The following is a 26,435-nucleotide window of genomic DNA, read 5'->3' as shown; positions in this document are numbered from 1 at the left end:
AGAACAATGCCCATTTCCACCTGTGTTTGTCTGTAAATTTTACTTCTTTCCTGGGCCATTCTGCACTGTCACATTTCCCTTCCTAAGAGCTTTTGGGGTAGCAAAGATACTCCATTACCAGCAGATCCTTTCATTCTAATACTGGTCATCCCATTCTTCTGTTGGTTATGTACAGTCACCTGCACTTTCTCCCTCTGTGACCAACATCTGCTGTGCCAAGAGGAAACTTTGGGTCCCAAATAACAAAGGGAAAAGCAGTATCTCTTCAGAAGCTTACTTAGCATCAAACAACAGTCAGAAAAGCTCAGGATTTATTCTGAAACCATTTGAAGTATCATGCCTTTCTCTCTTGACCCTGTGTCTGCACACAACAGGGTTTGAAAGAATCCTGCAGTTTCACCTTCCCCAGACAAGAGCATAAATCTTTCTCAGTGTGATCTGCCCAGCATCATCCGTGGAGCTATCTTTGCTCTTCTCACTGTGCTCAGAGAGGGGCTTTAGTCAAAGACTAATCATCCCTTCAGTGAAGTCTTGGTGGTGTCAGGCTGGTGTAGCAAAGCTGGGGAAGGCATCAAGCCATCAGAAAGCAAGACAAGGGCAGTCTGTCCTCTCAGTCAGAAGAATTGCCTTGGATAGGTGTGTCACTAGGCAGAACAGAACAGTGGTGTGCAGTTCCCTTTAACAGGACCTCTGTGGCCACTTGGACATGTATCCCAGGAACTGCCATGAAATCAAACATCTCCAGTGTTGATTTTTTTTCCTGCCTTAGCTTCACCTTAAGTTTTCTTATTTTTCCAAAGGAAACTTACTCAGCGTTCCATATTTAACTTTCCCACTGCCACGCAGGGAGTTCAAACCACACAATAGCATTTGCTCTCTTCATTGCTTTGCTGACTTAATCCAAGATTATTTGTGCTGTTTCTCATGCCAGCTACAGGCTGCTTAGTGCGTGTTGAATTTGGCTCTACATGTGTAGCTCACTGACCCACCCTTTCTAAGGCAGAAAAAGGTAAATAGGTGTCTCCAAGCATTTTTCAACCCCTCCTGCTTCAGTATATGATGATAGTGTTTGGAGTTTTTTGTGAGGAGTGTGCACTCTTGGGATATGGACTGGAATAATCAATATTCTCTTTCCTCAGACACAAAAATCCTCCCAGATGTTGAAAACACTCAGCCACTTTCTGAAATAATGATTTAGAGAAACAATTTCCTGCACAGTTTTCCTAAGATTCTCACATATTTATTTAAGATTTTCAGCATCATGCACTCAATTACCTGACTTTCTCATCAGCAGTATTAGGGGTAGAGAGGGAACATGCTGAAGATTGGATGCAATTACATGTTACTTTAGATCCCCAAAGATAACAGAAGAAAACAGTGGAACAGCTGGTACAGATTTAGAATGTCTTGGTAAGCAGAAGTTTGCCAAAGAAAAGAAGTGCATAGTATAAATCAGGATTGGTATTGTCCTAAAAAACCATGAAAAGCCCTCCTTCAGAATATTAAGTAAAATTTAGGTGAATATCAAATCTTCTTTTGTTTATCTCTGATAACATATCTAAAATTGCTCTAGATATTTATATTTAGGTTCCAGGATTATTTCCAGAATGATGTACTAATGTTGAATTTGCTCCTGGGCTTTCCTCTTGTCCTTGTGCAGTGCTCTACAACCTGTGGAATGGGGGCTTTCTGGAGACATGTGGAGTGCAGCAGCAGGAACACATCTCGCTGTCAGGGCATGAAAAAGCCTGATCCTGCAAGGAGGTGTTATCTCCGCCCATGTGCTAGCTGGAAAACAGGAAATTGGAGCAAGGTAACTTCATTCAGGACTGTGTATGAACAGTAAGCTTGCAAATTTCAGTGGGTATGAAACTCTAGATATTTCATTTTTAAAACAATTATTTACTCAGTGAATGCATACATGATTCCCAGTTGACCATTCAGCACTAATTTACTAATTTCCTGACCAAGTTATATCTGGAAACACATCTGCTGTGAATTTTGTTCTTCCTGTGGTGGGTTGTGCTCATTAACTCTTGCATCTAGAGCCAAAGCAGGACTTTCTGCTCATGTTCTGTGGAGCTGACAGGACAAAGCTGTACATAGTTGCTTGTGGCATCTTTTAAATCTCCACCTTCGGGGACATATCCTAATTTTAAGAAGCAATGGGAATTTAGGAAAGGGAGTTGTCATGTTCCTACTCACCCTTGTCACTGTGTACTGTCTCTTGACAAGGTCTGTTCCCCATGCACATTACCTCTAAGTCTGCTCTGTGTAGGATTCTGTTTGATCCTAGTTTTTTACCCACGGCCTGTTCAAGGGACAGAAGAGTGTCCAGGGTGCTAAGTGGAACCCAAAGAATTGTGCTTGAGTCCCGTTTTGATATTTTAAGCTGTGTGAAGAGCACCTGGAAGGACTTAGGTGACTTCTTGAAGCTTATTACATTTTGTCTTCATGCAGTCTGAAAATTGAGTTTCAAACCACGGGTTATTTTTCAAGACTAAAAAGAGATAAACTACAAAATTCTGTTTTAAATATTGTTGATTTAATAAGGAAAAAGGTGTCTCAAACTTTTCCAGTATAGATCGCTTCTGTGGACAATGTTGTTGCCATTGGGCTAGAGGGCAGATTGATACAAATAAAAAGTTATAGGTACAAAACCTGTGTTATTATTGAGCTCTTAGACATAAAATTGATTTGTACAGGAATTACATGCCTCTTTAGAAAGTTCAGGAAAGGCCAAGGCTTTACATAACTACATTTAAGCCTTTGAAATTAATTTTAAGAGATACATAGACATCCTGCCCTCCCAGCTGCAGTAGGGCAATTTCACCTTCACATTTTCTTCGTAAATGTCATTGCTGTTGCAACTAGTGAATGATGGTCAGCACAAAAAATAGCTAGCAATCAGGTTTAATGATAAAATATAACAGGAAGAAAATTTTTAAAATGTTAGACCAGTTATGAAACAAATTTGAGGCAAGAGGCTTCTCCTATCAGATTTGTGTTACCCTCCGTTTTTTCCATCAAGCGAACTATACAAACCTAATTAAAGTTTAATATATAAAAAAAAGTTAAATTTTGCTTGCTTTACAAGTGGCAATTGTTTTTTGTTACTCATTTCAAATATTTTGAAGATATATTGTCGCAGCAAGATGTCTGGGTTCCCTGCTACTGCAGTAGAGCTTTTTCTGTTTTCTACTCTCATTTAATTTTTCCCCCTCCCCTAAAAGAAAGGTGCTTCAGACTAAATCTTAGAGTCTGTGTTTAATGCCAGATATAATTTGCATATATCTTGAGACTGTTGTACTCAGTTTCTTACAGAAGCACTTCTGTCCACTGTTTCTACCGTGAGAGACAGAAACCTGTCCTGTGGACAAGAGTAAGGATTCCCTTTCCATCCATTCTTCATGTCCTAGTGGAAGTATTACATTCAGGTTCCTTGCTTAACTAAAGGATGCTTATTTATGCAAAGGAAAACATTATGAGTTGCTGTTGTATCATAGTGGTAAGGGTGAAAGGTGATCTGAGAAGCTTTCAGTGGTGCAGTTGGAAATGGCTTTAATTCTGCTTGAAGACAAAATGTGTATTTTTCCTTATCCCTGGTGTAGCAAATTCAATTCTTCATCCAGAGCAGGGAAGATCCTGAATTTTGGTGCCTGGAGACAGGACCTGATGATGCTGCATGAGGGTTGGAAGAAGCTCTGGCTAGAAAAAGGAGACTGGAAGGGTTCACTTAGTTGCTCAGCAGAGCTCTAAGCTGGGCAGTGATTTCACAGACTGTGAGTGAGGGTCAGGGTGCCTTTCTCTTCCCTCCCACCTTCTCAAACTGAGCCTGCTCTTGGGTTCCCACCCTCATCTTCCTTGCACCTCCATGGCACTGTCCTGGTGCCATGGAGGTGGCAAGGAAGATGAGGGTGGGAACTGCTACTCACTCCCTTCCTCTCTCTGAAGCAGCTGAGGAACTGACAATATCCCTACCAACAGAATCCATTTTTTGTATTTATTGCATTACAACTCTTTCACTATGACATTTTTGGAAATAGCTGGCAAGATTTCCCAAGTAAATATGTATCCATATTATTAATGGCCATAGCAGTGTAGCAGGGTGAGTACTTACATGGTGTATTCTGGACTGCTCTGAGGAAAGCCACATGTTTAAGCCTCATGACAGGTTGGTGTTACAGTAACCTGTAAATTCCCTCTGTTCAGGATGCTCAAAGCTCAGGCTGTCCTCGTGCTCTGTGGCTGGGGAAGGTGTAGCCCCTCATCACGTGGAGATGTGCCCCTCTCTGTTTTGTGTACAGTGCTCTGTGAACTGCAGCGGAGGCTTCAAGACCCGAGACGTTCACTGCATCGATGTTGGGGAAAAGCGGCTGCTCAGGCCTTTCCATTGCCAGTTACTCGGCTATAAACCACAGCTCAACACTAGCTGTAACACAGAACCTTGCTTGCAATGGCATGTGGAGCCCTGGAGTGAGGTACTGTTCCTTAAAAGAAGCTTTGTGAGTCAGCAGTCTCCTTTCAGGTAGCAGCGGCTGTTGGGTCACGTGCTGTCAGGTAAAACTGTGCTCCAAGGAAGACACGCAGCTGGTGAGTTCTTGTGCATGGCTGCTGCAAAAATTAGCACCGGTGTTCATAAGGCTTCACAAAACCATTCTTATATTCTTAATTCTTCAAATTACCATGTCCTGTAGGGGAGAAGCAGATGGCCTGGAAGAAAATTTGTTGCAGCTACCATATTGGATCAGTAAATGTGGTTCATTTAGATGAATCCTTTTTGCTGTGGTTTTAATGTTGCAGTTCATTATGGAAAATATAGAATGTTTTTTTACACTTTTGGACTGAAATTTTATGGAGCAAAGGCTTAGACCAGACATAAGACAAGTCTGACTTTTGGGTACCTTTGTAACTCAAATCTGCGCCAACCAACTCAGGCAGTCAGACACATATTTATATCAGCTAAAGCATGTAGCCTGCTTTTATTTTAGAATTTAACCCCACTGAAAGCAGCTCTGGAGAACGTGTCACGATGTTTGCAACCCTGTGGACCTAATGCTTCGGGATTTTAAGGGAGCTGATCACATTGTCTTCACAGGGCACTGACAAATCCCACCTGGAGGAGATCAGGGTGGGCTGTCAGAGCAATCAGCAGGGGGAGGAAAGATAAAAATAATGAAATTATTGCATTTGTTTGCCGCTTAAAATACTTCATAAAAACACTAGTCCAACCCTAGAAGTTGTCCTCATGCTAAGGATAGTGGGTAGAAATAGATTGAAAGGGTTCATTTATCAGATGTCAGATGTATTGTTCTGTCCATAGGAGTGCAATTCCTTGTAGGACAGTAACAATGCATTATTCAAACTATATTTGATACCTTATTTCATATCAGAGTATAAAATACTTTGTGTATTTCAAGCAGACTCTACTACAGACTGAGTGAGAAAATAGTAAAAAAATTGGTGAATAAATAGTTCTAGAATGTGGAAAGAAGAATGTTTAAAAAATAACCTGGGTCTCTATTTTTGTATGACACTTTCACTGCCAAAGATTTCAATTGTTGTATGGATTGAATTTTAATGTCTCATAAAAAATGAGATGCTGCATCTTATGAACGTGTTGTGTCTTCATCAGTTACAGATTAATCCTGCTGACATATGACTTCTACTCTAATTCTTGTTAGAGATGCTGCTGGTGGTGATGTTGATGAGCAATTCTGTGTTGCCTGGTCTGTGTAGCCACTTCTGCTCTGCCCTTTAGTCCTTCCAGTAGTATGTGCCAGGAGCAGCTTTTCTCCATGTGGCAGCTTCTTCTCATTCTCCTTCCAAGCACATGGAATAAGTGTCTCAGTGCAGAGCTTTTCTTCATGTCTGGACTTGAGGACTTGATGTCCAGGCAAGCCTGTACATCTTTGTAAACCCATGGGCCTGTGACCCTGAGTCCTTGTTATCTGTGGCCCCACATTTCTAAATGAACATGTCCAACCACCTTTGTGATCTGTTTCTGGTTTCTCATCCTTCCCCAGCTCTGACTGTGCCCCTCTCTTGGCAGTGTTCGAGGACGTGTGGCGGTGGCCAGCGGAAGCGGCGCGTCTCCTGCCCACGGGAAGGGCACTGTGACTGGACCAAGAGACCTGATGCCATTGCATCGTGTAGCAGGCAGCCTTGCACACAGTGGATTCACCAGCCCTGGAGCCCTGTAGGATTCACTTTATTTCTGTTTTATTTCTTGTCACGAGTTGGCCATATTTGGTCATGTTATCCACTTGTCTCTGAACATCAGCACCTGTGGCAAGTACAGTTCCTTATGCACAGCTGAAGATGCAAGAGAGGAACTTCTGAAAACATTACTGAACATTTCATAGCCAGCTCTGTCTGTTCCTTCAGGTGACAGATAATGCAGCTTCTATTTTTTGCTGCTGTATTAGATGTCATTGGAAGTCTGGAATCTTTTGTCTAAGAGCAAAGAACATTACCATTAACATTCTTCCACTCCATGTTTGAAATTTTCCACTGTTTGAGGCTATTGGAAGGGATCAGGTGATCCTCAAAACAAATTTGGGGAATATTGTACTTGCCCATACAAAGAGAAATTCTGAATTTTGATCAATAACCTCCTACTTAGTACCTGGAAATCTTATTGACAAATATGAGGTGTATCTTTGGGGAACCTTCTATTATCTGCTGTACCTATTTATCTATAAAGAAACTAGTATATCTAATAAACCTTTCACTCCAGTTTCCTTAATAAACATTGCATACATTACAAGTACTCCTCACAGCATAGTGGAATATTGAAGTAATGCTAAAAGCAGGAGCCACAAATCAGGAAACATTGGAGTCTCATTTAACACAGAAAATTCAATGAGTTTGTTTTGACACAAAGCCATTAGATGGGCATGTCTATAAGGTAATGTAGTGTAACACTTAAATACAGAAGTGAAGCACATAAAATAAGTAACAGAATACCAAAAGTTATAGCAACTATTTCAACTTACAGCAACTTATTTATTAATCCCATATTGTTGTATTCATTAATAATATTACTTTATAAAAGTATTTTAAATGTCAATATAAAGTTATTGCAAGAATACCTAAGATCTTTCAGTTTACGCCAGTACTATTGTGCTTCATGTACAGAGTTACACATTAGAGAGGGGATAATTTACAGAAAATTACAGAGGTTGCACTCCTGTCTTCGTCACTTGTGCTTCATTAGCTGACATTCTCTATCTGCTGAATTCTTTATCTCATTTATCTGCTGGCACTATTTATCTGTAGAGAGAAAAAAATTTAAAACTAATTGGGATTCTCAGACGCTCTGGGAAATCACAAGAATTGAGTACATTTACAGAATGGTACAGGAAGATATTTTAAAAGTGTTTGGGATTTATGGCCTTCTGTGTGCAGTCAGAACAAGCAGCTGGCAGTTCTTTTGTGGTCATAAAGAAAGGGTAACCACCTGTTTAAACTCCAGGAAAGAAACAAAACCTTATTGGGCTTTTTAAAAAAATATTGACTTGGTCATTTATAGATCTAACATTGAAGTTGGTTATTCATGTTTAACTTAGATAGTCAGAAAACACAGGAAGCAAAAACCGTCCTAATTTGTACAAATTTGGTTTATGAGTCTCTTCTGTTGTAGGACTGGCTTTCCAAATCATACTTTTCCTCTGTGGAAAACAGTCCTCTCCCCGTTTACACATTCCAAGATGCTGTATTTGTACCATTTGCCCTCGGCTGTTTCCTGCCAAATCTGGCCACAGTGCACCATGGAGGTGTCTGGATGTACAGTACACAGAGTACTGTAATGGTATTGCTTCTGGATCACATGGGCAGTTTTAGCTTCCTGTCACATCACAGCTCAAATATTGCCATATTGCAAAATGTCCATGGAAAAAAAATTTATGTGTTAAAATTACTCTTTCAGTGTGCTGTTTCCTGTGGAGGGGGCATTCAGCAAAGAACTGTGAAATGCATGAATACAGAAACTAATGAAACTGAAGATGACAGTATGTGTGTGGATAAATCCAAGCCCACAGAATATCAGAAATGCCACCTGCAAGAGTGCAGGAAAAATACAGGTAGAGTAATACACGTGCATGAAATGTTTTTTTCCATTTCTGCTGAGATTCTGCAAAAACTGGGAGCTGACTGAATCTATCAAGAACTTTTGAGCAGTGTGGGCTCAGTAATTACAGGTCACCGTGGCCTGCTACTGCTCAGCTCTCTGTTGGCAGAACCACACTGTTGTCTCTTCCAGCACTCCTGGCCTTGTGTTGCCATGATGGGGAGTGCAGTCATTGAGCATGCATCCCTAATTTAAGATGACACAACTAAATAAGTAGGTCTCCTTCTATTGGTCTGTTTTAGGTAACTCAGGGTGCAGTGAGGACTGTGGAAGGACACACAGTAAGTCCAAACAGATGCCATTTCTTAAGATAGATCCTTCTATGGAAGCTGTAAATTCTGGACTGGGAGTGCAAGCAAGGAAATTCTTACAGACACTATAAAAAAAACACCAGTGTCCCACAGGGTGAGACTGTCCAAAATCAAGAGGTGAAGAGAAGTGCTCTTGTGAGTCAGGGTGTTCTGTACATCTGTCCTTCAAAGGCCTAGGACCCCAGCTGTGTACATGGTTAGTAGCCCAAAAAAGAGGCATCAGGGGAAAGGGGAAGCCTATAGAACGAATAACATCTTTATGAGCAGTCTATGTACTGCTGCATCCAGAAGGTGCCCTCAGATAAGAACAGCAACATCTCACAGAAGATCTCACAACCCTTCTAGAAAAACTTTCAAAAGCCTTTTGGAAGATGATCTTCCCTATTAGTCAGTGCTAAGGGTCTAATTTGACAGTGAGACAACGGTTTGAATCTGGAGGGCAGTGTGGATCTGACGTGCTCTTGAGAGTGATGCCTCACTCCTGCTGCTGTTCACAGAATTTTAGCACATGTTTTGCCCTGGGGTGGATTGGTCTGCTTATTTCCTGTCCCTCTCATGTTCAGAAAGACAAACTCTGATAAATACTGCCTACACATATTAGTAATAGTTACTTCTGTGAATAAAAGTTCAAATGGCCCATAAAACATAATAAATGCCCTACTGGGTAAGCACTGGTCCGTGCGGCCCACCCTTATGTCTCCAACAAAGGCATTGGAAAATGCTGCTTAGCAGGAATGCAGGAGGTTGCTGCTTTCCTGAGATTCATATCCGTGACAGTCCTCCTGCATTTCCAACTGACATATATTAGGACTATTAAAAGTTCTCCATGTAGTGCCTTTTTATTTAAACTTCCATTAATATGTTGCACCTCTTTTTGATGTTGTGGTGCTGTCTGCTTCCACGCTCTCCTGTGGCAGCAAGTTCACAGAATCATGGAATTGTCAAGGCTGGAAGGGACCCTCTAGACTATCCAGTCCAACCATTCAGCCAGCAGTGCCACTGCCACCCAGTGTCAGATCCAGATGCCTCTTGAACACCTCCAGGAATGGTGACTCCACCACCTCCTTGAGCAGCCTGTTTTTCACCCTAACAGTGAAAAAATGTTTTTTAAAGCTAATCTGAACCTCCCCAGTCTCAGCTTGAGGCCATTTCTTCTTGTCCTCTCACTGTCAGTGTGGCAAGATAGGCTGACCCCCACCTCACTGCAGCCTCCTTTCAGGTAGCTGTACAGGCCTGCAGTCCCCTGGATCATCCTTCTGACCCTCCTGTAGATGGGCATTGCATTTGCTGACTTCCAGTCAGGTGGAACTTCTCCAGTTAGCCAGGACTGCTGGTAGGTGATTGAGAGTGTTTTGGCAAGTTCTCTCACCAGTATCCTCATTACTCTGGGTAGGTCCCATCTGGGCCCATAGACTTGTGAGTCTCTTAATTGGCAAAGCATGTCCCTAACCATCTCCTCCTGGATTATGGAAGCTCTGTTCTGCTTCCCATCCTTAAATTCCAGCTGTGGGGGCTAGATATCCTGAGTGCAGCCATTCTGTCATAGCCTGGTGTGAAAAAAAACCCTGATTTCTTCTGTTTTAAACTACCTTTATGCAAGTTCTCCTTGAGTTTCACCCCTTGCAGTGTTGAGGGATTTGCTGGAGAACAGCCTTGTTAATGTACCATCTTCCTTCTTTTGCACACCTTGTCTTCTCTCAGCTGAGGACCTCCAGTTTCTAATATCTGGATTAATCTGGCCGTCTCAGTCCATTAGAGCTACCACAGACCTACCAGCACGGTGGTGCAGACAGCAGCAGTCCCTGCCATATTCTGATGCTGCAGGGATCAAAGCATAGCCAAGCTGAACATACAGTTGGATGTGCATTGTCTGCACTCTCCTGCCTGCCCCGGCTGGCTGTGCAGTGCTCTGCCAGCCTTGCTTGTCTTAGGGGCAGTTACAAGAATGCAAAAGTACCAAATTCAAATCGTTGTTGCCAGGCTTTCTCTGGCAGTCCTTATCAGGAGAAAAGTTGAAGGGGAAAACATGGATCAGCTATGTCTGCCACAAAAGTGAAGTCTCACTGAACAGTCGTGAGTGCTGTGTTTTCCAAAACAGAAGGTCATGTGTTCACTAAAAGATCCAGCACTAGAATTTCAGTGGCAGGTCAAGCTGACCCATAATACAAGGGAAGAGAAAGCCACCATAAATAAGACCTTTAACAGCCATGACCATCTGACATAAAGCAGTTCAAAATTTTAGAAATACAGGGAGCGTGTAAGCAAAATACAGCTAATTCTTGTAATCTTCTTCACTACAGGGCTGCCCTGCAGCAGAGACCAGCTGTCAGTTCACTTCTGCCAGAGGCTGAAAGGCATTGGCAAGTGCTTGCTGCCCTCAATACAGACTCAGTGCTGCTTCACATGCAGTCAGCCCCGAAATCGGAACAAAGCAAGACATGGGGATCAGCGAGGCTTCAAACAACAAAATTACACTAAATCTAGAAGAAAACCACCTCAAAACTAAGAAAACAGCAATCAAGGAGCTTGGCACTAGCTGTTTCTTTTTCTTGTTTCCTTGAATAGAGCTTCTGTTTACAGGATTTACGTTCCTTACTTTTTTCTGAACCATCCAGCATAAATGGAAATCTGTGATCAAAACTGGGAAAGCACATCACCTAGGGTTATCAGTCATAATTTACTGCTTCCGTTTTTTTCTCTGTAATAGTCCAAAATTTGTAATGTAATTTTCAATGTACCAGCAGCTAGTACTACTTAGGCATGTGTAGACACTAGAAACAGGCTTGCAAGATTTTTCTGATTTTTTTGTAATGAATGTTTAACTTGTTTTTCCATCTCTTTTCCAAAATCCACTTGAAACACCAGCACTGCTTACTCAAGAGTGCCTAGTGAAGGTGGCTCTCGGGACAACAGACACATACCTGTGCCATGGGTCAGTTCTCTTTATGCTCCCTTGCCTTTCTTTTTTAGGAATCAAGGTGAAGTGGCAGTGTTTCTCTAAATTCACTGCTCACTTAATAAATTTAAAAGTAGAGTTTTGTAATTTCTGATTATGATAGGCATGATGAATTGAAACTTGTTTTTTTCAGGAGAAAAGAAATCTTTGCTTAGTACTTGACAGAACCTCTAAAGGATACCTCAGCCATAACCTGTTCTTGACAGTTTTCTTTGCCACAAATGTCTTGCTGTAACCTGAAAAGCCCATAATATGTGGGATTATAAGTTCCCAAGTATGTTTTAAGCAGCATTTCTTGGTACCGCAGAAGCCAAGATGTTTGCATCTACCACCTTAACAGTCATATAATCATTTAGGCTGGAAAAGAGTTTTAAGGTCAACAATTCCAACTTCTAACCCAGTGCTGCCAAGTCCACCACTGAACCACGGCCCTAAGTGCCATATCTCCGTGTCTGTTTTACACATTTAGGGGAGAACCAGCAATATCTTTCAGCCAGTTTTATACATTCCATCTGATAGAAGAGATGAACAATTTCAGTATAAAGAAAAATCTGGTTTTGCAGATCTTTTGCTAGACAGGCAATAACACTTTCATGTATCATCTGTAGTTCCTCTCCATTTAAAATTAACTGTCCAAGGCTATTTGAAATTAGATAAGGCAACCAGCTCAAGACCATGGCCAGTCTCTATAGCTGCAGATATTCAGACACAAATGATACATGTCAGCAGGACATAAAAAGCTATCAGGAAGTTGATGGAGCATAAAGGTTGTACCAGCTTGTTCTGCAGCAAAAATTTCACCTCAGAACTTACCCTTTGGAAAGGGTGGTGTTCTCTCTCTCCTGACTTCTCACTTCCCCCCGTTTTATGTTAGTGGTGAGCTCCGTTTAGTTCAACAGTGTTCCAGCTGCTGAACAGAGGAGCCAGGAACCTTCACTGTAATGGTTTCCACTCTTCCACAGCACAAAGAGTAAAGGAGTCACATAGTGAGAAAGCAAAACACTTCTAAGCTGATGTAGGTAAGGACAATTGGAAGTTGAGTCTTTTGCATTTAAAAGCTGAAATCTTTCTGTTCTTTGATAAATGAAAAAGAAAGGAAAGAGCAATGAGCTGGCCCAGCTAAACAGTTTTGCTAATTTCATGTTAACTCTTGTGATGGAATTCAGCTTTACAGACTTAAATCTTTCCTGCAGCTTCAAATGTGGTGTGCAGGAATTTCAGCTGGAAATTACTCATACTATGCTTAGAAATCAATTTTACACCATCAGCATAAAGGCCAACTAGCAACTGGAAACTCTGTCATTCACACAGATGTTCAGTGGTAGAGCTATCATGCCATCCAGTATCTCCTGGTAAAGCACAAGAGCACTCTACCACCTCACTCTCAGCAGACTTTTCCCTCAGTGTAAATCCATAATCATAGTGGAACTGAGGGCTCCTGGGACAGGAATCTGAGGCCCAGAGTAGTATCTGCATACCTTGGGCCCCAGGCATGAGGGCACTTCCAGTCATATCTGTTTTGCTAGTGAAGAAAATGCCAAAACAAACTGCAGGGAACCAAGACCAGACCTTTTGAAAAAAGCTGGGCATTTTGAAAAGAGCTGGACAAGAGCAGACATTTAGATTCCTCTGGAATTCAGTAGGATTTGGACACCTTGGCTCTTCTGGCTTTTTCAAAATCCCACATTTTCACCCTGCTTACCTTAAAAATTCAGACTGTAATACAGGGAAATGCACATTTTATGCAATACATGGTGGGACACATAGTCATGAATCCAAGTGTCACAGTGGTTACAGAACTATGACTAACAGTAGCTTTTTTTCTAGGCAGACCTTTACATGAAAGTTAATAGAAGTATTTCAGCCTGGCTATAATATATTAACCTAATGATGGCCACAAGTCAAATTGTCAATTTTCAAAGATTTGTGTCCTTTGGCTAAGGACTTACTTCTTCACTTGAAGTCTCTGGGAGTTCAAAATATGCAGCATGGTAAGGTTAGATTTATTAACCTCTGTGGTGGCAATATAACCCCAGATTTAGGTGCTGATAAAACAAAATCCACTGTTAAAAGTGTGGTGCTAGGGTAAGAGACATGGGGATGACTTGCAATGGTGCATGTGTGTGCATGCACACACTCTTACAATAATAATGTCTGTGGTGTTGCTGGCCAATGCCAGACATGATGCTTTTTAAGTTTCACAGTTTGCTTCTCTCCTTCTGGGGACCCTTTGAGCAATGGAAATCTGGGCAGTTTTTAATCCTCTGGACACAGAAGCATTGAATCATGTGCAGGAGCAGAGGTGTCATGCCTGATTCAGGAAGGATTTGGGCAGGGCTTGGGCTCGGGCTGCCTGGTGTAGAGCAGTTCCCTGACAGCCAAACAGCTTGGACTGGTGGGCAGTGCAGGTGCTCCTCACATTCCCGAAAGCATGCTATAGGATTTGGGCAGTTCCGGGTCAGATTACTTTGTGCATAGAGGTACCTGCATAACATGTAGTTTTTTACCTACAGAGGTCAGCAGAAGGAGGCCACCAGGTATTTGGGCTAATGAGAAAGGAGCTGACTGAGTGGATGTGGTGCAGGTTGGAGGAAAATGCCTGCAGGAATTGTCCTTTCCAGTGCTCCTTAAGTATGCAGTTAAATAATTTCTGCCTTCATTGTTTTCTTCAGGGAGCTGTTATTTCATTTGAAATGAATAAAAAGTGAATAAATTATATTATGGATATTATTCAGAATAATCGTTCTACCCAGGGAAACACAGTCATTACTGTTTCTCAGCTTAAAACTTTAGGAAAAATACTGTGACAACATGAGCTGCTTTAACAGAGCAGTGCCACTGCTGTTATGACACAACTGTTCTTAAGGTGGATTTATGATCTGAATGCAGATGGTCATTAGTCTCAAAACTGAATTGAATACTAACTGCAGAGGTGTATTATCATTATATTATTGTATTAGCCCAAGACACATCAGCTTCAACAGATTGCTCAGGAAAAAATGTGTATTTGTCACATTCACAGCTTGTTCTAACATTTCAAGGTTTAAAAAGCAAACTATGATGACATATTTGTTTCGAGCTTCAATAAATGGCATTGCATATGTTTGATGTCTCTGGTATTTTGTGTTTCCAGTGCAATACTTGTACAATGTTATTTCCAGGACAAAAAAAAAAGGCATTAAAATATATTTTATATGTCAGGGGTCCCCATCACTGCGTTGTTTTGGTGCTTGATACTCCAGCATAAAAAGATCATTAAAATGGGTGAGGGGAAAAAGTAGAAGAATATGGTGCTAAGAAAAAATATACACTAAAAGGATTCATTACTTCCCATGAAATAGAGAAAATCTTACCACTTCTAGTGGTTAAGCAGATATGTCTTAATTTGTTGGCAGCAAGTGAGGGTGTGTGTTGTGTCTCTTGAAGAGTTGTGTTTAATATTACCATGCCCCCTTCTCCACACCCCGAATCTCCTCCACACTCAAGTTTTGCCAGTCTTGCTGGTGCTTATGCCCAGAAACCTAGTCAGACCAGCCCTGATCCTTGACATGCTGCCAAGGAGCACAGTTAGGCTTGGGCAGAGAGCACCATCAGTTCCCACTCTGTCCCCAAACTCCACTCCAAGCATCCATGCAGGGCTCAGCCTCACAGCACCCTGTGGAACTCACAGGAAATTGCTCCTCCCTTTGGAAAGTCCAGCCCACAGGGGCAGCGCCCTGCAGAGGTGCTCTGAGGAAGAGGGCTGAACTGGTCTGAGGAGTGAGGGGAAGCTCCCTGTGCTTTGCCAAGTCCCATTAGGCGTTCCTGGATGAGCCAGTGCTCGGCACAGCCGGGTGAGCAGACCCTGTGGTGGCTGTGCTGCGTGGCACAGCTTGCAGCCCACCCTTGGCTCGGCCAAGCAGCCCTGCTGCAAATGGATGTGGGGGTTTAAATAAGTCCTTGCCTTTTGCCCAGGCCTCTGGCAGCAGGCAGTGACTTTATTTAGATGTGGCCAACACCCCAAACCCCACTCTCATTTGCCAGTTCTTCAAAAATGGTTCATTTGGTCTATTATGGAATTGATTCTTTAATAAACGTAAAACTAACAGATGAAAGACTTAAACCAAACTAATACTACACAGGAATAAGGACAAAAAGAGACTAGTAGGTAAATACAGCATGAGGTTAAAGGTACCTATTAATGTTACAGCTAGCAAAGAAATAATATAACTTAGGACTCAATGTGTCTTACCATCCCATTGTTGGTGGGGCACACATCTTGATCCTTTCCTTCAATCCCCAGGGAAGTAACCATGGAACTTGTGTCCAGACTCCAGGTCTCCTATAATTTCTGTGTGTGTGTGTGTGTAGAAGGCTTCTGCCTCTGTGCTAACTTGTGTGTCTTCCGTAGGTTGTAAAGCAGGGCCTCTTAGTCAATAATATTTCTTTTATCTCGTCCCACGTCAGCTCTCCAGATGAAGACGTTGATTCTTAGCTGAGGCCTGAGCCCTTTTGGTGCCAGATGCCCCCTTGCTGAGCCTTTCAGGCCAGGTTATCTCTTTGTGCACCAGCTCTGTGGTGAGGGGGCAGGGGTGTAGGTGTCCTGGCACAAGCACCCACCACAGGAACTGCCTGCTGGCTGCCAACATCAGCTCAAAATTAAACCAGCATGGTCACAGGGTGAGGTAAAAGAAAGGCATTTCATGTGGGGTGTTCCAAACAGAGGTATTTGATGCAGCAGAACTGATAGTTTAATTTTGTGGATATATAAATACAATATGTTGCAGACGTAAGAAGGAGAAATTTCAGCCCTGCTGAATGTCCTGTCATGTATTCAGAGGGTTCTCATGTTCCCTGGAGAAGAGGAGTTGGTGCCAGACACCTCTGTCTTCCTTGCATTGGCTGATCTGACTGTTTCAGAATGGTGATTAATAAGAAACATGGTTTAGTGCTGCTGCCCAGCACTGCAGCCTCCCTAGCTCTTATTCCATTGGTAGAATATGGGGAGCTTATGTGAGAATACTAATTATTTCTGTCACTGGTTGATCCCAACCTCCTCTTTTCTCTTAGTGAACAAATGCAGATACTTCCAGCACACTCACAGGAACAAAACCTGGGATGTGTCAACCAAGGAGTACAAGTGTCTCCTACAAATGCAGTGGTCACAGCTGAAAGACCCAGGGAATGAAAAATAACCACAGGCTGTAAGCTCTGTCAGGGTCTTTAAAGGAGTCTCTGGAAACCAAGGAACTGCTCAATAACCTGGGCATCACTCGATGCCAACTTGGTATCACAAGCTAACAAAAAAGAAAATATCAAGATTCTTGAAGGCTTCTCTTAATTCACTGTTACCATTATGAGTCGTCAAGTAATCATTTGCTAGATAAAAGTAAAATATTTGGGACAGAAGAAAATACTTTCCTGGTGGGATTGGATATTTTGGAAAGCAGTCTTTTGCCAGATCTCTGGAGTTATCTCTATCTCTCTGTCATGTTAAAAACAGGTGAGATGGTCTGGATTCACGGATTCAGTGGCTTTGATTGGGACCTGAGACAACAGAGGATGAATTGTAGAATCACAGGATGGTTCAGGTTGGAAGAAACCTTAAAGATGATCTAGTTTCAACACCCTGCTATGGTCAGGGACACCTTCCAGTAGACCAGGTTGCTCAAAGCTCCATGCAGCCTGGCCTTGGACACTTCCAGGGAAGGGGCACCCACAGCTTCTCTGGGCAGCCTGTGCCAGGGTCTCACCACCCTCACAGGCAAGAATTTTTCTCCTAATATCTAATCTAAACCTACTTTTTATCAGTTTGAAGCCATTCCCCCTTGTCCTGTCACTAGATGATTTTACAAATTATCTCTCTCCATTGTTTTTGTCAGCTCCCTTCAGGTACTTTAAGGCCATAATTAGGTCACCCCAAATATTTTTCCAGCCTGAACAATCCCAGCTTTCTCAGCCTTTCCTCACAGCCAAGGTGCTCCATCCCTCTGATCATTCTCAGTGCCCTCCTCTGGGCTCACTGCAGCAGGTCCCTGTCCCTCCTGTGCTGGAGCCCAGCTCTGGATGCAGTGCTCCAGGTGGGTCTGAGCAGAGCAGAGCAGAGGGGCAGAATCCCCTCCCTGCCCTGCTGCCCACGGGGCTCTGGATGCAGCCCAGGACACGTTTGGCTCTCTGGGCTGGCAGTGCCATGGCTGGGGCATGTGCAGCCTCACCCAGCAGTCTGGGCAAAGGGCACTGCTGTTTGCTCTGGTGCTGGAGAAAAGGAAAGCTCTACTTGCAACACTGCCGTGCTTGAGTGATGGCAAATGTGGCATTAATGGGAAACTGCCATAAGGAAAACTCCAGGGTGAGGGAAGCTGATCAATGAATCATCAGAGAGGGAATGTTTTATTGCAACCCCATCAGGACTGACTGTGAACAGAAATGCAGTGAACCTTCCAGCTCCCCACACGCTTGTTTATACAGATGGCAGTCATGGAGATACTATGTTTCCTGTTTATTCTCCTATATCTGTTATCTGTTTCATACAACAGCTGAACTAAAGAAGCTTGACATTTAATTACCACTGTGTTCACTTGGAAGTATATTTCCTTGGCTCTGGAGGTAAAAACATTGTCAGGTTATAACAAATGGGAGCATGAATCAGACTCATAACAAACACTGCTGGCTGATAAAATTACTGTCCTGTGCTGCAACGCCTATCTGAAAGCTAATGAGTGGTGGTCTTTTGCAAGTTCCTTTCTATGTGACTCTGTTGCTAGTCCCAGCCTTCATGGGACACACCCTGGCCCTGGCAGTCATTGCGAGTCACTGGAGTGCCACACGCATTGGAAGACAAGAGAGATTTTTTGTCTCCTAGCAGCTGTGGATGCAGAAGTGACTGATCTCACCCTCCTGCCCACCTGATGAGATGTTGAGCCCAGCTGGTCTCAGCTTCACAGCCCTGTAAAGCTGAAGTTTTGCTTTACATCTAAACTGGGGGGTGGGCATGAGCACCCACAGGCTCCAGCCTGAGGCAGGAGTTTGCTTTCAGCAGACTTCTTTCCCTCTTGTCAGCAAGTGCTCCCTGTGTGTCACCTGGAAGCTGACAGCTCCCTGTTGCTCCCAGGTTGCTGCTTCTCTTTCCCCGGCTAGCTGATGACAAGAGAGGGGGGGATGGCAAATTCCCCCTGGAGCTCCATTGAATCCCAGCTGTCAGTTGTTTCGGCACATTATAAAACACAGGGAAGCACACGGGTCCCAGGGAAACTTTATTTGATGGTAAACTTCCCCTTTTCCTCTCCTGGGACCCCGATCAAGGGGCAAACAAAGACTTACATGTGGGGGCAGGTCTCAGGGGAGGGCAAAACTTTCAACAAATCAGGAGAATTGGGAGGAAAAACCCAGGCAGGAATCATAATGTGTGAACCAATAAAATTCCAAGGGAGGAAAAAAGTTTCAGTAAAGAGCTAAAGTTTGGAGAAATAGAAACTAGAAACTAGCTGACGAAATAACTGGAAAAAGGCGGAGACAAAAGGAAAATGGCAACAAGGAAAACCACCAAACCACAAATCAAACCATAAACCTACTAATAAAACAAAAATCACAATACAACACCAGGTCACTTCATTTCTGTTCATGCCTCTCTTCCAAGTTTGTGTTTAGGCAGGGAGGCAGAGGGGATGCTGCAGCTGCCAGATCCTGCTGTAGTTAATGGGAGCAAGAACGTGTCATGGTAATTACTGCTGTTTGATCAGCAAACTTCAGATTTTGGCTGAGGCTTCCTGCTGGCACCCTCTGCCCTCCCACAGGGGTGGTCTGACTGACCAGGGTACCCCTGTTTACGTGGGGGCCCTGCTGGGAGCAGGCAGCACTGCCTCGTGTGAGGGTGCTGGGGCTTTGGATCTGCTGCTCCTCTGCTTTTCCAACACCCACTCAGGGTCAGCATCAGTCTGCCTGACCTGCAGTCACCCCCCAAATGGGAAATGTGTGTTTCATGCCTTGTTGGACTCATGGTATCCTAAGGAGTACGGAGCTGGGGAACACAAAAACCAAGCTCAACAAATCATTTGAGCAACCCATATCTCAGGGTTCACTGACTGCTGTTGTAACAATCCTGTGAGGAGGTAAAAAGTGCCACTAATACATTGGAAATTTTGTTCAGGGAGCTTTTATTCTGGTGCTGTGATTGACATGGCCATGACCTTTATTGGGTCTGAAACTGTAGAAAGGTAGCAAAAACTGGAGTTGAAATTTTCCATCCAATACAGACAGTCCCCCTTACCCTTGGCAGAAAATGTGTCTGTGTAAATGGGAAGTAGCAGTGGGAACAAACTATACCAGAAAGTTTAGTTTCTGAAAAGTAGAGTATTGTAGTGTTTGAAACCTTTTTTGCATTAATTCAGGTTTTGTGAGTATCATGAACAATGTCAAAACTGACAGTTCTAATATTTCTGAAATTAAATGTTCCTTTTGAGGGGTGTTGGTCAGTGCTCTTCACAGGACAGAAACTCTATTGGGTTGTCTCTATTGTCTACCAGTTGCCACTTCTTGGAGTTCACATTTGGATGAGTGAGTGCCTTCATTACAGTTTTGTGCAGGATGCTGGAGGGGACCCTCTCCTGTTTTTCCTCTTGACAGAGTTTTCCAGCATATAGTGACAATTATGACAGCACAAACAGCATAATGTCTTGACCATAGATGATCTGTTTGGGATTTTTGTTTAAATATATAATCAATCCACTGAAGAAGAAACTGTTATCCAGAAAAGCTATTTATTTTCTGGTGGTCAGGTATGTTGTGCTGGTTTCATACAGGAAATCTGCTGAGCTCAGAGCTGGAAGCTGTTGGTTTCCCTGGATCTATCTTAGGGGCCAACATCTGTGAGAGGCTGGGCTGAATTGGCTTCGCAGTTACCAAGAGTCCCCAGACAGATTTAAAGAGTCTGACTGACTCCCACTGTTTGTGCACACACACGTGGGGCTTTTAGATGCTTGAGCCTGAAGATCATTGATAGCAAAAGTAATAAAATAAATCTCTGAAGGAAGAACACTGTGTGTCCTCTGTAACAGCCTGTGACATCTGTCCCTCTTGAATGAGAGCTGCCTGCTGATATGAAGATATGGAGAGCAAAACCCACTGTAAATTAGAGCTTCAAGGGCAACAGGTTTCTTCTCTTTCATTATCTTTATTTATTCAGAGAATGACTGTAAATATTTAGCCCTAGATTAGTGAATTAAGGTTGCTGGTAAGAGGACTGATGTGTCCTTAACAGTACTTGTTCTGATCAAAGGAAAACTATTCTTAGTTGGAACTGTGTGGAGGTTGTGTCCTGGTGAAAGCAGCACATTTTGCATGCTCGAGCTGGGCTGTTCAGTTGCCATGTTTCATTTAGTGAGAGAGATGGGTTTGACAAGTGGTCTGTTAGACGGATGTGAAAGTGGTTGGATAGTAACACAGAGGGCAGAGGTCAATGCCAATGAGCCCCAAAGGACATCAGTGACAAGTGGGACACCCAGAGGCCCTTAGTGGGACCAGTGTTATGTCTTCATTAATGACAGACAAAGGGATCAAGTGCACTTCAGCAAGTTTGCAGGTGACACCAAGCTGTGGTGGTTTGACACACCTGAAGGACAGGATGCCATCCAGAGGGACCCAGACAAGCTCAAGGAATGGACCCATGGGAAGGAACATCATGAGGTTTAACAAGGCCAAGTGCTGCTGCTGCACCTGGGCTGGGACAAGCCCTGGTGCCAGCCCAGGCTGGGCATGAACAGCCCCAGAGCAGCCCTGCCCAGAAGGGCTTGGGGGAGCTGTGGCTGAGAGGCTGCACATGCCCCGGCCATGGCACTGCCAGCCCAGAGAGCCAAACGTGTCCTGGGCTGCATCCAGAGCCCCGTGGGCAGCAGGGCAGGGAGGGGATTCTGCCCCTCTGCTCTGCTCTGCTGAGACCCACCTGGAGCACTGCACCCAGAGCTGGGCTCCAGCACAGGAGGGACAGGGACCTGCTGCAGTGAGCCCAGAGGAGGGACACAAAAATGGTCACAGGGCTGGAGAACCTGTCAAAGCCAGATTGGATGGGACTCTGAGTAACCTGGTCCAGTGGAAGGTGTCCCTGCCCATGGCAGGGAGTTGAAACAAGGTCATTAACTTTCTTCCAACCCAAACAATGCTGTTACTGACTCTGTCCCTTCCATGTCCCTTCCAAAAGCTTTCTGCTTTTTGCTCGCTGCTATTTTTGTACCTTCTTCTTCCAAACTTCCCTCTTCTCAGGCCAGGAATAGGTGCAGCTTCCATTAGAAATCTATTTCACAGAGGGGTGCTTGCAAACCGTGGTCAAGTCACCTCTCCTGTTAAATGTGATAAATACACTGAGTTTCTTTAGGCTTATTCCATGCACTTTAATTTTTTGTCTCTCATTAAATGCTTAAAAATGTAATTTCGAAGTGCAGATGCACAAACTTACAAATCTGAATTTGTCATTCCACACAACATTGGTATTCTGTTACTTTTTCAGCCTCAAATTTTAGTTATTGCACCTTTTCCATTACATTACAAACACAAACTCAGATGGTAGTTTGTGTTTACTATGATGCTATTTTGCAGTGTCAGGAACTTCAGCATACAGCCCCCCTCATATATGACCTCTCATCTTTCCTTTTCCTTTTCCTTTCTTTATAAAAGCAGATTTTTAAATTCTACTGACTTCAGCAAGCGACCCAGTTCACCCTATCTAACCAATCTTCCGCATTTACTGTCTTGCTAATTTTTGTCCCTTCTGAAAATATTCTCTGCATTGATTTCCTGTTTTCTTCCAGATCACCAATGAAGATATTTAATGGCAGAAATACCTTTCTACATTAGTAAAAGATTTTGGTTGACATTTCCCCTTATTTTTATGATGCATTCTGAATGTGTTTGTGTTTGACATAGTGGTAGTTTTTGCAATCAAAATATCTCACGGGACAAATCAAAATTTTTCACAGATGTCTTTTGCCTTGTCTAACCCTGTTTATCTGCTGGGGGGAAGCTATATGAAACTCTGATTTTACTAGGTTGGAGAATAAAGCTAGCATAGGCCACAGCCCTAATTTTTGTCTTACCAAAATTTCAGCCTCAAGGCACACTCAAAACATGCTCAGTAACAGCTTTGAAATGTCTTTGAAGTCAGATTTCTGTTAGCATAACCACTGAGACACCTTTGGGTCAGATGGATGGTTGCCATCTTAAATATCCAAAATGGGAAGGAAATAAAAGATTCCTAGAGATCTATTGCAGGACATCTTCTCTGTTGTCTTTTGACACCTCTAACCATGCATTTGAAATCATAGGGATTTTGAAAACTTAAGCAGCTGCTGTTCCATCCAGCTGCAGAGTGGATCAGAACAGCCAGACTCCTGGAATTTGCTACAGCAGTGAAAATATCTGGCTTCTCTTCACAGTAATGGCTGATATGCTGACTGTAAAGCTTCAGCCTATAAATGTTTTTAGGACATCTCCTAAGCTGTCTGCCAGGAACTTGCAGATCCAGTGTTTACAGCTGGATGAGGCCTGGTTATGAAAAAAGGGGCTTATGATGGGATGGATCCTGGGTTTGAAGTCTTCCTGAGCCAATGCTTCTGTGTGCCAGGAGATTTGACCAGCAAAGAAAACTGCAATAGAAGATGGGGTGCTCAAGTTGGAAATTATGCATCCTAACCCCACCGTGCTGCCTTGGTGCAGGTATTAATCCAGAGCTTTCCTGCTCTTCCCCAGTGACCATTAGATGGGCATGGCTCCTACAGAGTAAAACCAAATGGAGGAAGGAAGGGAAACTGTGAAGGGAGCTGGCTGTCCTTGTCACTGCAGTAATTGAGCAAATAATGCAAAATATCTGTGTAGCTGAAGCCAGGAACAGAGCTGCTTTTGATGTAGGGAAATGATTCTGTCTCAGAAACAGCTTAGAAGGGGAAGTATTTTGTTTTATTTGCAGCTAGTTTGGTGCAAAAAGAAAGCAGCTTGGAGCTCTGGAAAATAGTGAGAGGTTCCAGGTGATGAAGATCTTGTTTTGAATCCAGGTGCTCTTTGGATCTGCTTGCCTGTGTGGTGCTAGGCAGTGATCCCTCCAGGTGCATCCCAAAAGCTCAGCCACAGGCCTATGGTCAGGAAAAACGTCCATGGAAAGCTCCAAAGCAGTGGTTGTCAGTGGTGACTAATAAAATGAAGTCGAAACATGCAGAGTGTTTGTAAGAGAAGGAATTTCATTGTCTCAGTGAAGGACTTGCCACTTTCCCCTTGTGCCACCACTGTATGAGGTTGTGAATAAGGAGTAATTTGCCTCTGAATTGACTACTTTGAGAACATTTATCTTTGATGATCTAGGCTCTGAGCTATTTTATGGCCAAAAATGCCTCTTTCTATACAAAATAATATATTATTTCAAATGTCAATGGTACCTAGCTTGTAAAATAACAGCTGAACTCAGAATGTCTAGACAGTACAAAACTAGCTGTTCAGGAACTTTTTAATGAGTAAAAAGATACTTCACTGAAGATATTTTGTTCAACTATGAGATCATAATTCATTTTAAAAACATGTGCATTACAGAATGAGTGATATCTTATTAGATTAAAAAAATAGTATCATATTCTCATTTTCCTTTCATAGGAAAAAATGTGGCAAACTTGTAGTTCTTACTGAAATATTGATAAGCAATTAAAACCTTGACCTGTGTCTATTTGTTTGACCCTGTGTGCAGTCCTAGCAATATTAGTCCAGTTATTTCCTACTGAGAAAATGTTTCTGAAATTATGGTGTTAACTCCAATATCCTGTCTAATTTCCTTTCTGTGCCTACATTTCCCTGCCATAAATACTGGAGGGGTACTGCATGGTAACTGATGAGCTGTGATACCATTCACTATTCCTCTTTGCTGTTGAATAGTTTCTATATGCTATGTGTTGCATGGCACTGGATGTTATTTATTAACACATGCAATTCAAACCATGATTCATATGAAATTGCTATCTGTGGCATCTGAAAAGAGTCCTAAAATGATGTGCTGAACATGATTTCTACCTCAAGTACTAAGTCATGCTCCTTTGAAGAACAAGCTGAATAAAACTGTAGTTCATAAGATTTTCAGCCACAAGGTGCTTGCCCTTTCCCCATTTTTAAAATGAGAAATGAACTTAAAATTGCTTTACAACATTTTTTTCTTGAAATTCCATCTGTGTTCACACAAAAAACCAGCTTTGGATAGTTCTGAATGAAGTTTCAGGTGTTGAGCTGACTATACCTTGGATGAAATTTGCATGACTGTAAGTTCCCAAGATGAAAACTTCTGATAACAGTGCATGGGTTTTTTCTGAACAAGTGTCTGCATGTTTATCCTTTCCAGTCTCCAGCTCAGCTCCTCTAGCCACTTGCTGCTGATCCTATTTCCATCATATCTGAAAGAGCATGTGTGATTTCTTCCTCATTGACTTCCTTCATCATCTTTGTGGCCCTTGAAGTTCTCCCTTCAGTATGTCTGTGTTATTTCTGCTGGGGAGCCCACCAGGTTGTGCAGCATCCCAGATGTGTCTCACCAGGCTCAGCAGAGGGAAGGAGCCCCTCCCTTGACCTGCTGGCAGTGTCCTGCCCAGTGGAGCCCAGGATGCTGCTGGGCTGTGCTGCACGGGCCCACTGATGGCTCACGTTCACCTTGTCCCAGCTCCTGTTCCTCTGCTGGCTCACATTCACCTTGTCCCAGCTCCTGTTCCTCTGCTGGCTCACGTTCACCTTGTCCCAGCTCCCGTTCCTCTGCTGGCTCACGTTCACCTTGTCCCAGCTCCTGTTCCTCTGCTGGCTCACGTTCACCTTGTCCCAGCTCCTTCTCTGCTTTCCAGTTACTGGGCTCCAGCCTGTGCCATACAGGGAGTGCAGGAATTTGCATTTCCCTTTGCCCAGCTGCCTGGGATTCCTGTCAGCCCATTTCTGGAGCCCATTGAGGACCCTTTGAATGCTGGCACAACCCCCTGGTGTGGAGCCACTCCTCACAGTGTGACTGTGCTGTCCCATCATCCACATCTCTGATGAAGACACTGAACAGAACTGCTCCCAGGCACATCACCAGACACTGCCCTTTGCCCTTTTAGCCCTTTAGTTCAGACACCTCTCATACCCACTTACCTAGTGCATGCTTCACCATTTTGTCAGTAATGGTGTTACAGAAGACAGTAGCAAAAGCCCTGCTAAGGCTGAGACAGATAGCAGGTAAGTGTTCAGCTGGGTGAATTCAAAACATTGATTTGCTTAACTGATGGTAGCTCCTCAGACAGCCTAGAGTGGTTAAATATGCATCCACAAAAATCTCATTGCTGACAGCCCCCACAGCTGCAATTCAAAAGCAAAAGGTTGTCAAAAGCAAGAAGGGACTAGGAACATACCCAGCAAGTTCAGCCCTTTTCAGAGTGTGAAACAAGTAATGTCATGTCATAATTCAGTCCTCAGTCTTTTCATTCTGCATTTACTGAAGGGTAGCTGGGAGCCAAATGTTTTTTGCAACTGGGATGGGGAAAAGAAAACCAGCCTGTCTTGCACTGAGCCATGTCTGAGGATGAAAACTATTGGGCTGCAGTTCTTTAATGAGATTGATTTTTAATAAATTCCTGTGTGCAATTACACCCCATAATCTTTGCTGAGGGTGGTGATGCTGCCCTCCCTGCCCAGCACCTCCCATCCAGCAGCTCTTTCCTACTCTTGAGACGCAATGCTTCTTGTCAAGTATAAATACTTCTTTTTATTGTGCAGAAGTCCAACAACAATAAAGAGCTGTGGGGAGAAAAATATCTCCACCATGAAGACTGAAAACCATTTGAAGAAGGAAGAAAAAAAGTAAATTGCTTTATTTTTACTTTTCAAGTGGATTATTTGGATCTTTCTGCACACTCCAGAGCTGTGTAGAAACATCTTAACTGGTCACCTGATTTCTGAAGAAGACAGGAAAAGGGGAAAGGGAAAAAAAGAAGGGAAGGGAAGGGGGATGGGGGAAGGGAAGGGAAGGGAAGGGAAGGGAAGGGAAGGGAAGGGAAGGGAAGGGAAGGGAAGGGAAGGG

The 26,435-nt window shown here is 43.2% G+C and overlaps 1 protein-coding gene across 3 annotated transcripts in view; it reads left to right on the top strand.

The window, feature by feature from the left end:
- Window positions 1–14,501, top strand: part of ADAMTS12 (ADAM metallopeptidase with thrombospondin type 1 motif 12) — a 146,171-nt gene extending 131,670 nt beyond the window's left edge. For 2 of the 3 annotated variants that reach the window (XM_064403882.1, XM_064403883.1), the window contains 5 exons: window positions 1,661–1,813; window positions 4,308–4,481; window positions 6,053–6,199; window positions 7,931–8,084; window positions 10,743–14,501. In XM_064403882.1, the coding sequence (XP_064259952.1) occupies window positions 1,661–1,813; window positions 4,308–4,481; window positions 6,053–6,199; window positions 7,931–8,084; window positions 10,743–10,948 (834 nt within the window). In that variant the 3' untranslated portion in view covers window positions 10,949–14,501. Of the gene's footprint in view, window positions 1–1,660; window positions 1,814–4,307; window positions 4,482–6,052; window positions 6,200–7,930; window positions 8,085–9,661; window positions 9,776–10,742 lie in introns of all 3 variants that reach the window. The other variant, XR_010352737.1, reaches the window with a different exon arrangement.
- The last annotated feature ends 11,934 nt before the right edge of the window (window positions 14,502–26,435 follow it).

This window comes from Passer domesticus, chromosome Z, assembly GCF_036417665.1.
Source record: "Passer domesticus isolate bPasDom1 chromosome Z, bPasDom1.hap1, whole genome shotgun sequence".
Classification (NCBI taxonomy): domain Eukaryota; kingdom Metazoa; phylum Chordata; class Aves; order Passeriformes; family Passeridae; genus Passer; species Passer domesticus.
Note: the sequence above shows the minus strand (reverse complement) of the source record. Positions and strands in the feature narration are given on the sequence as shown.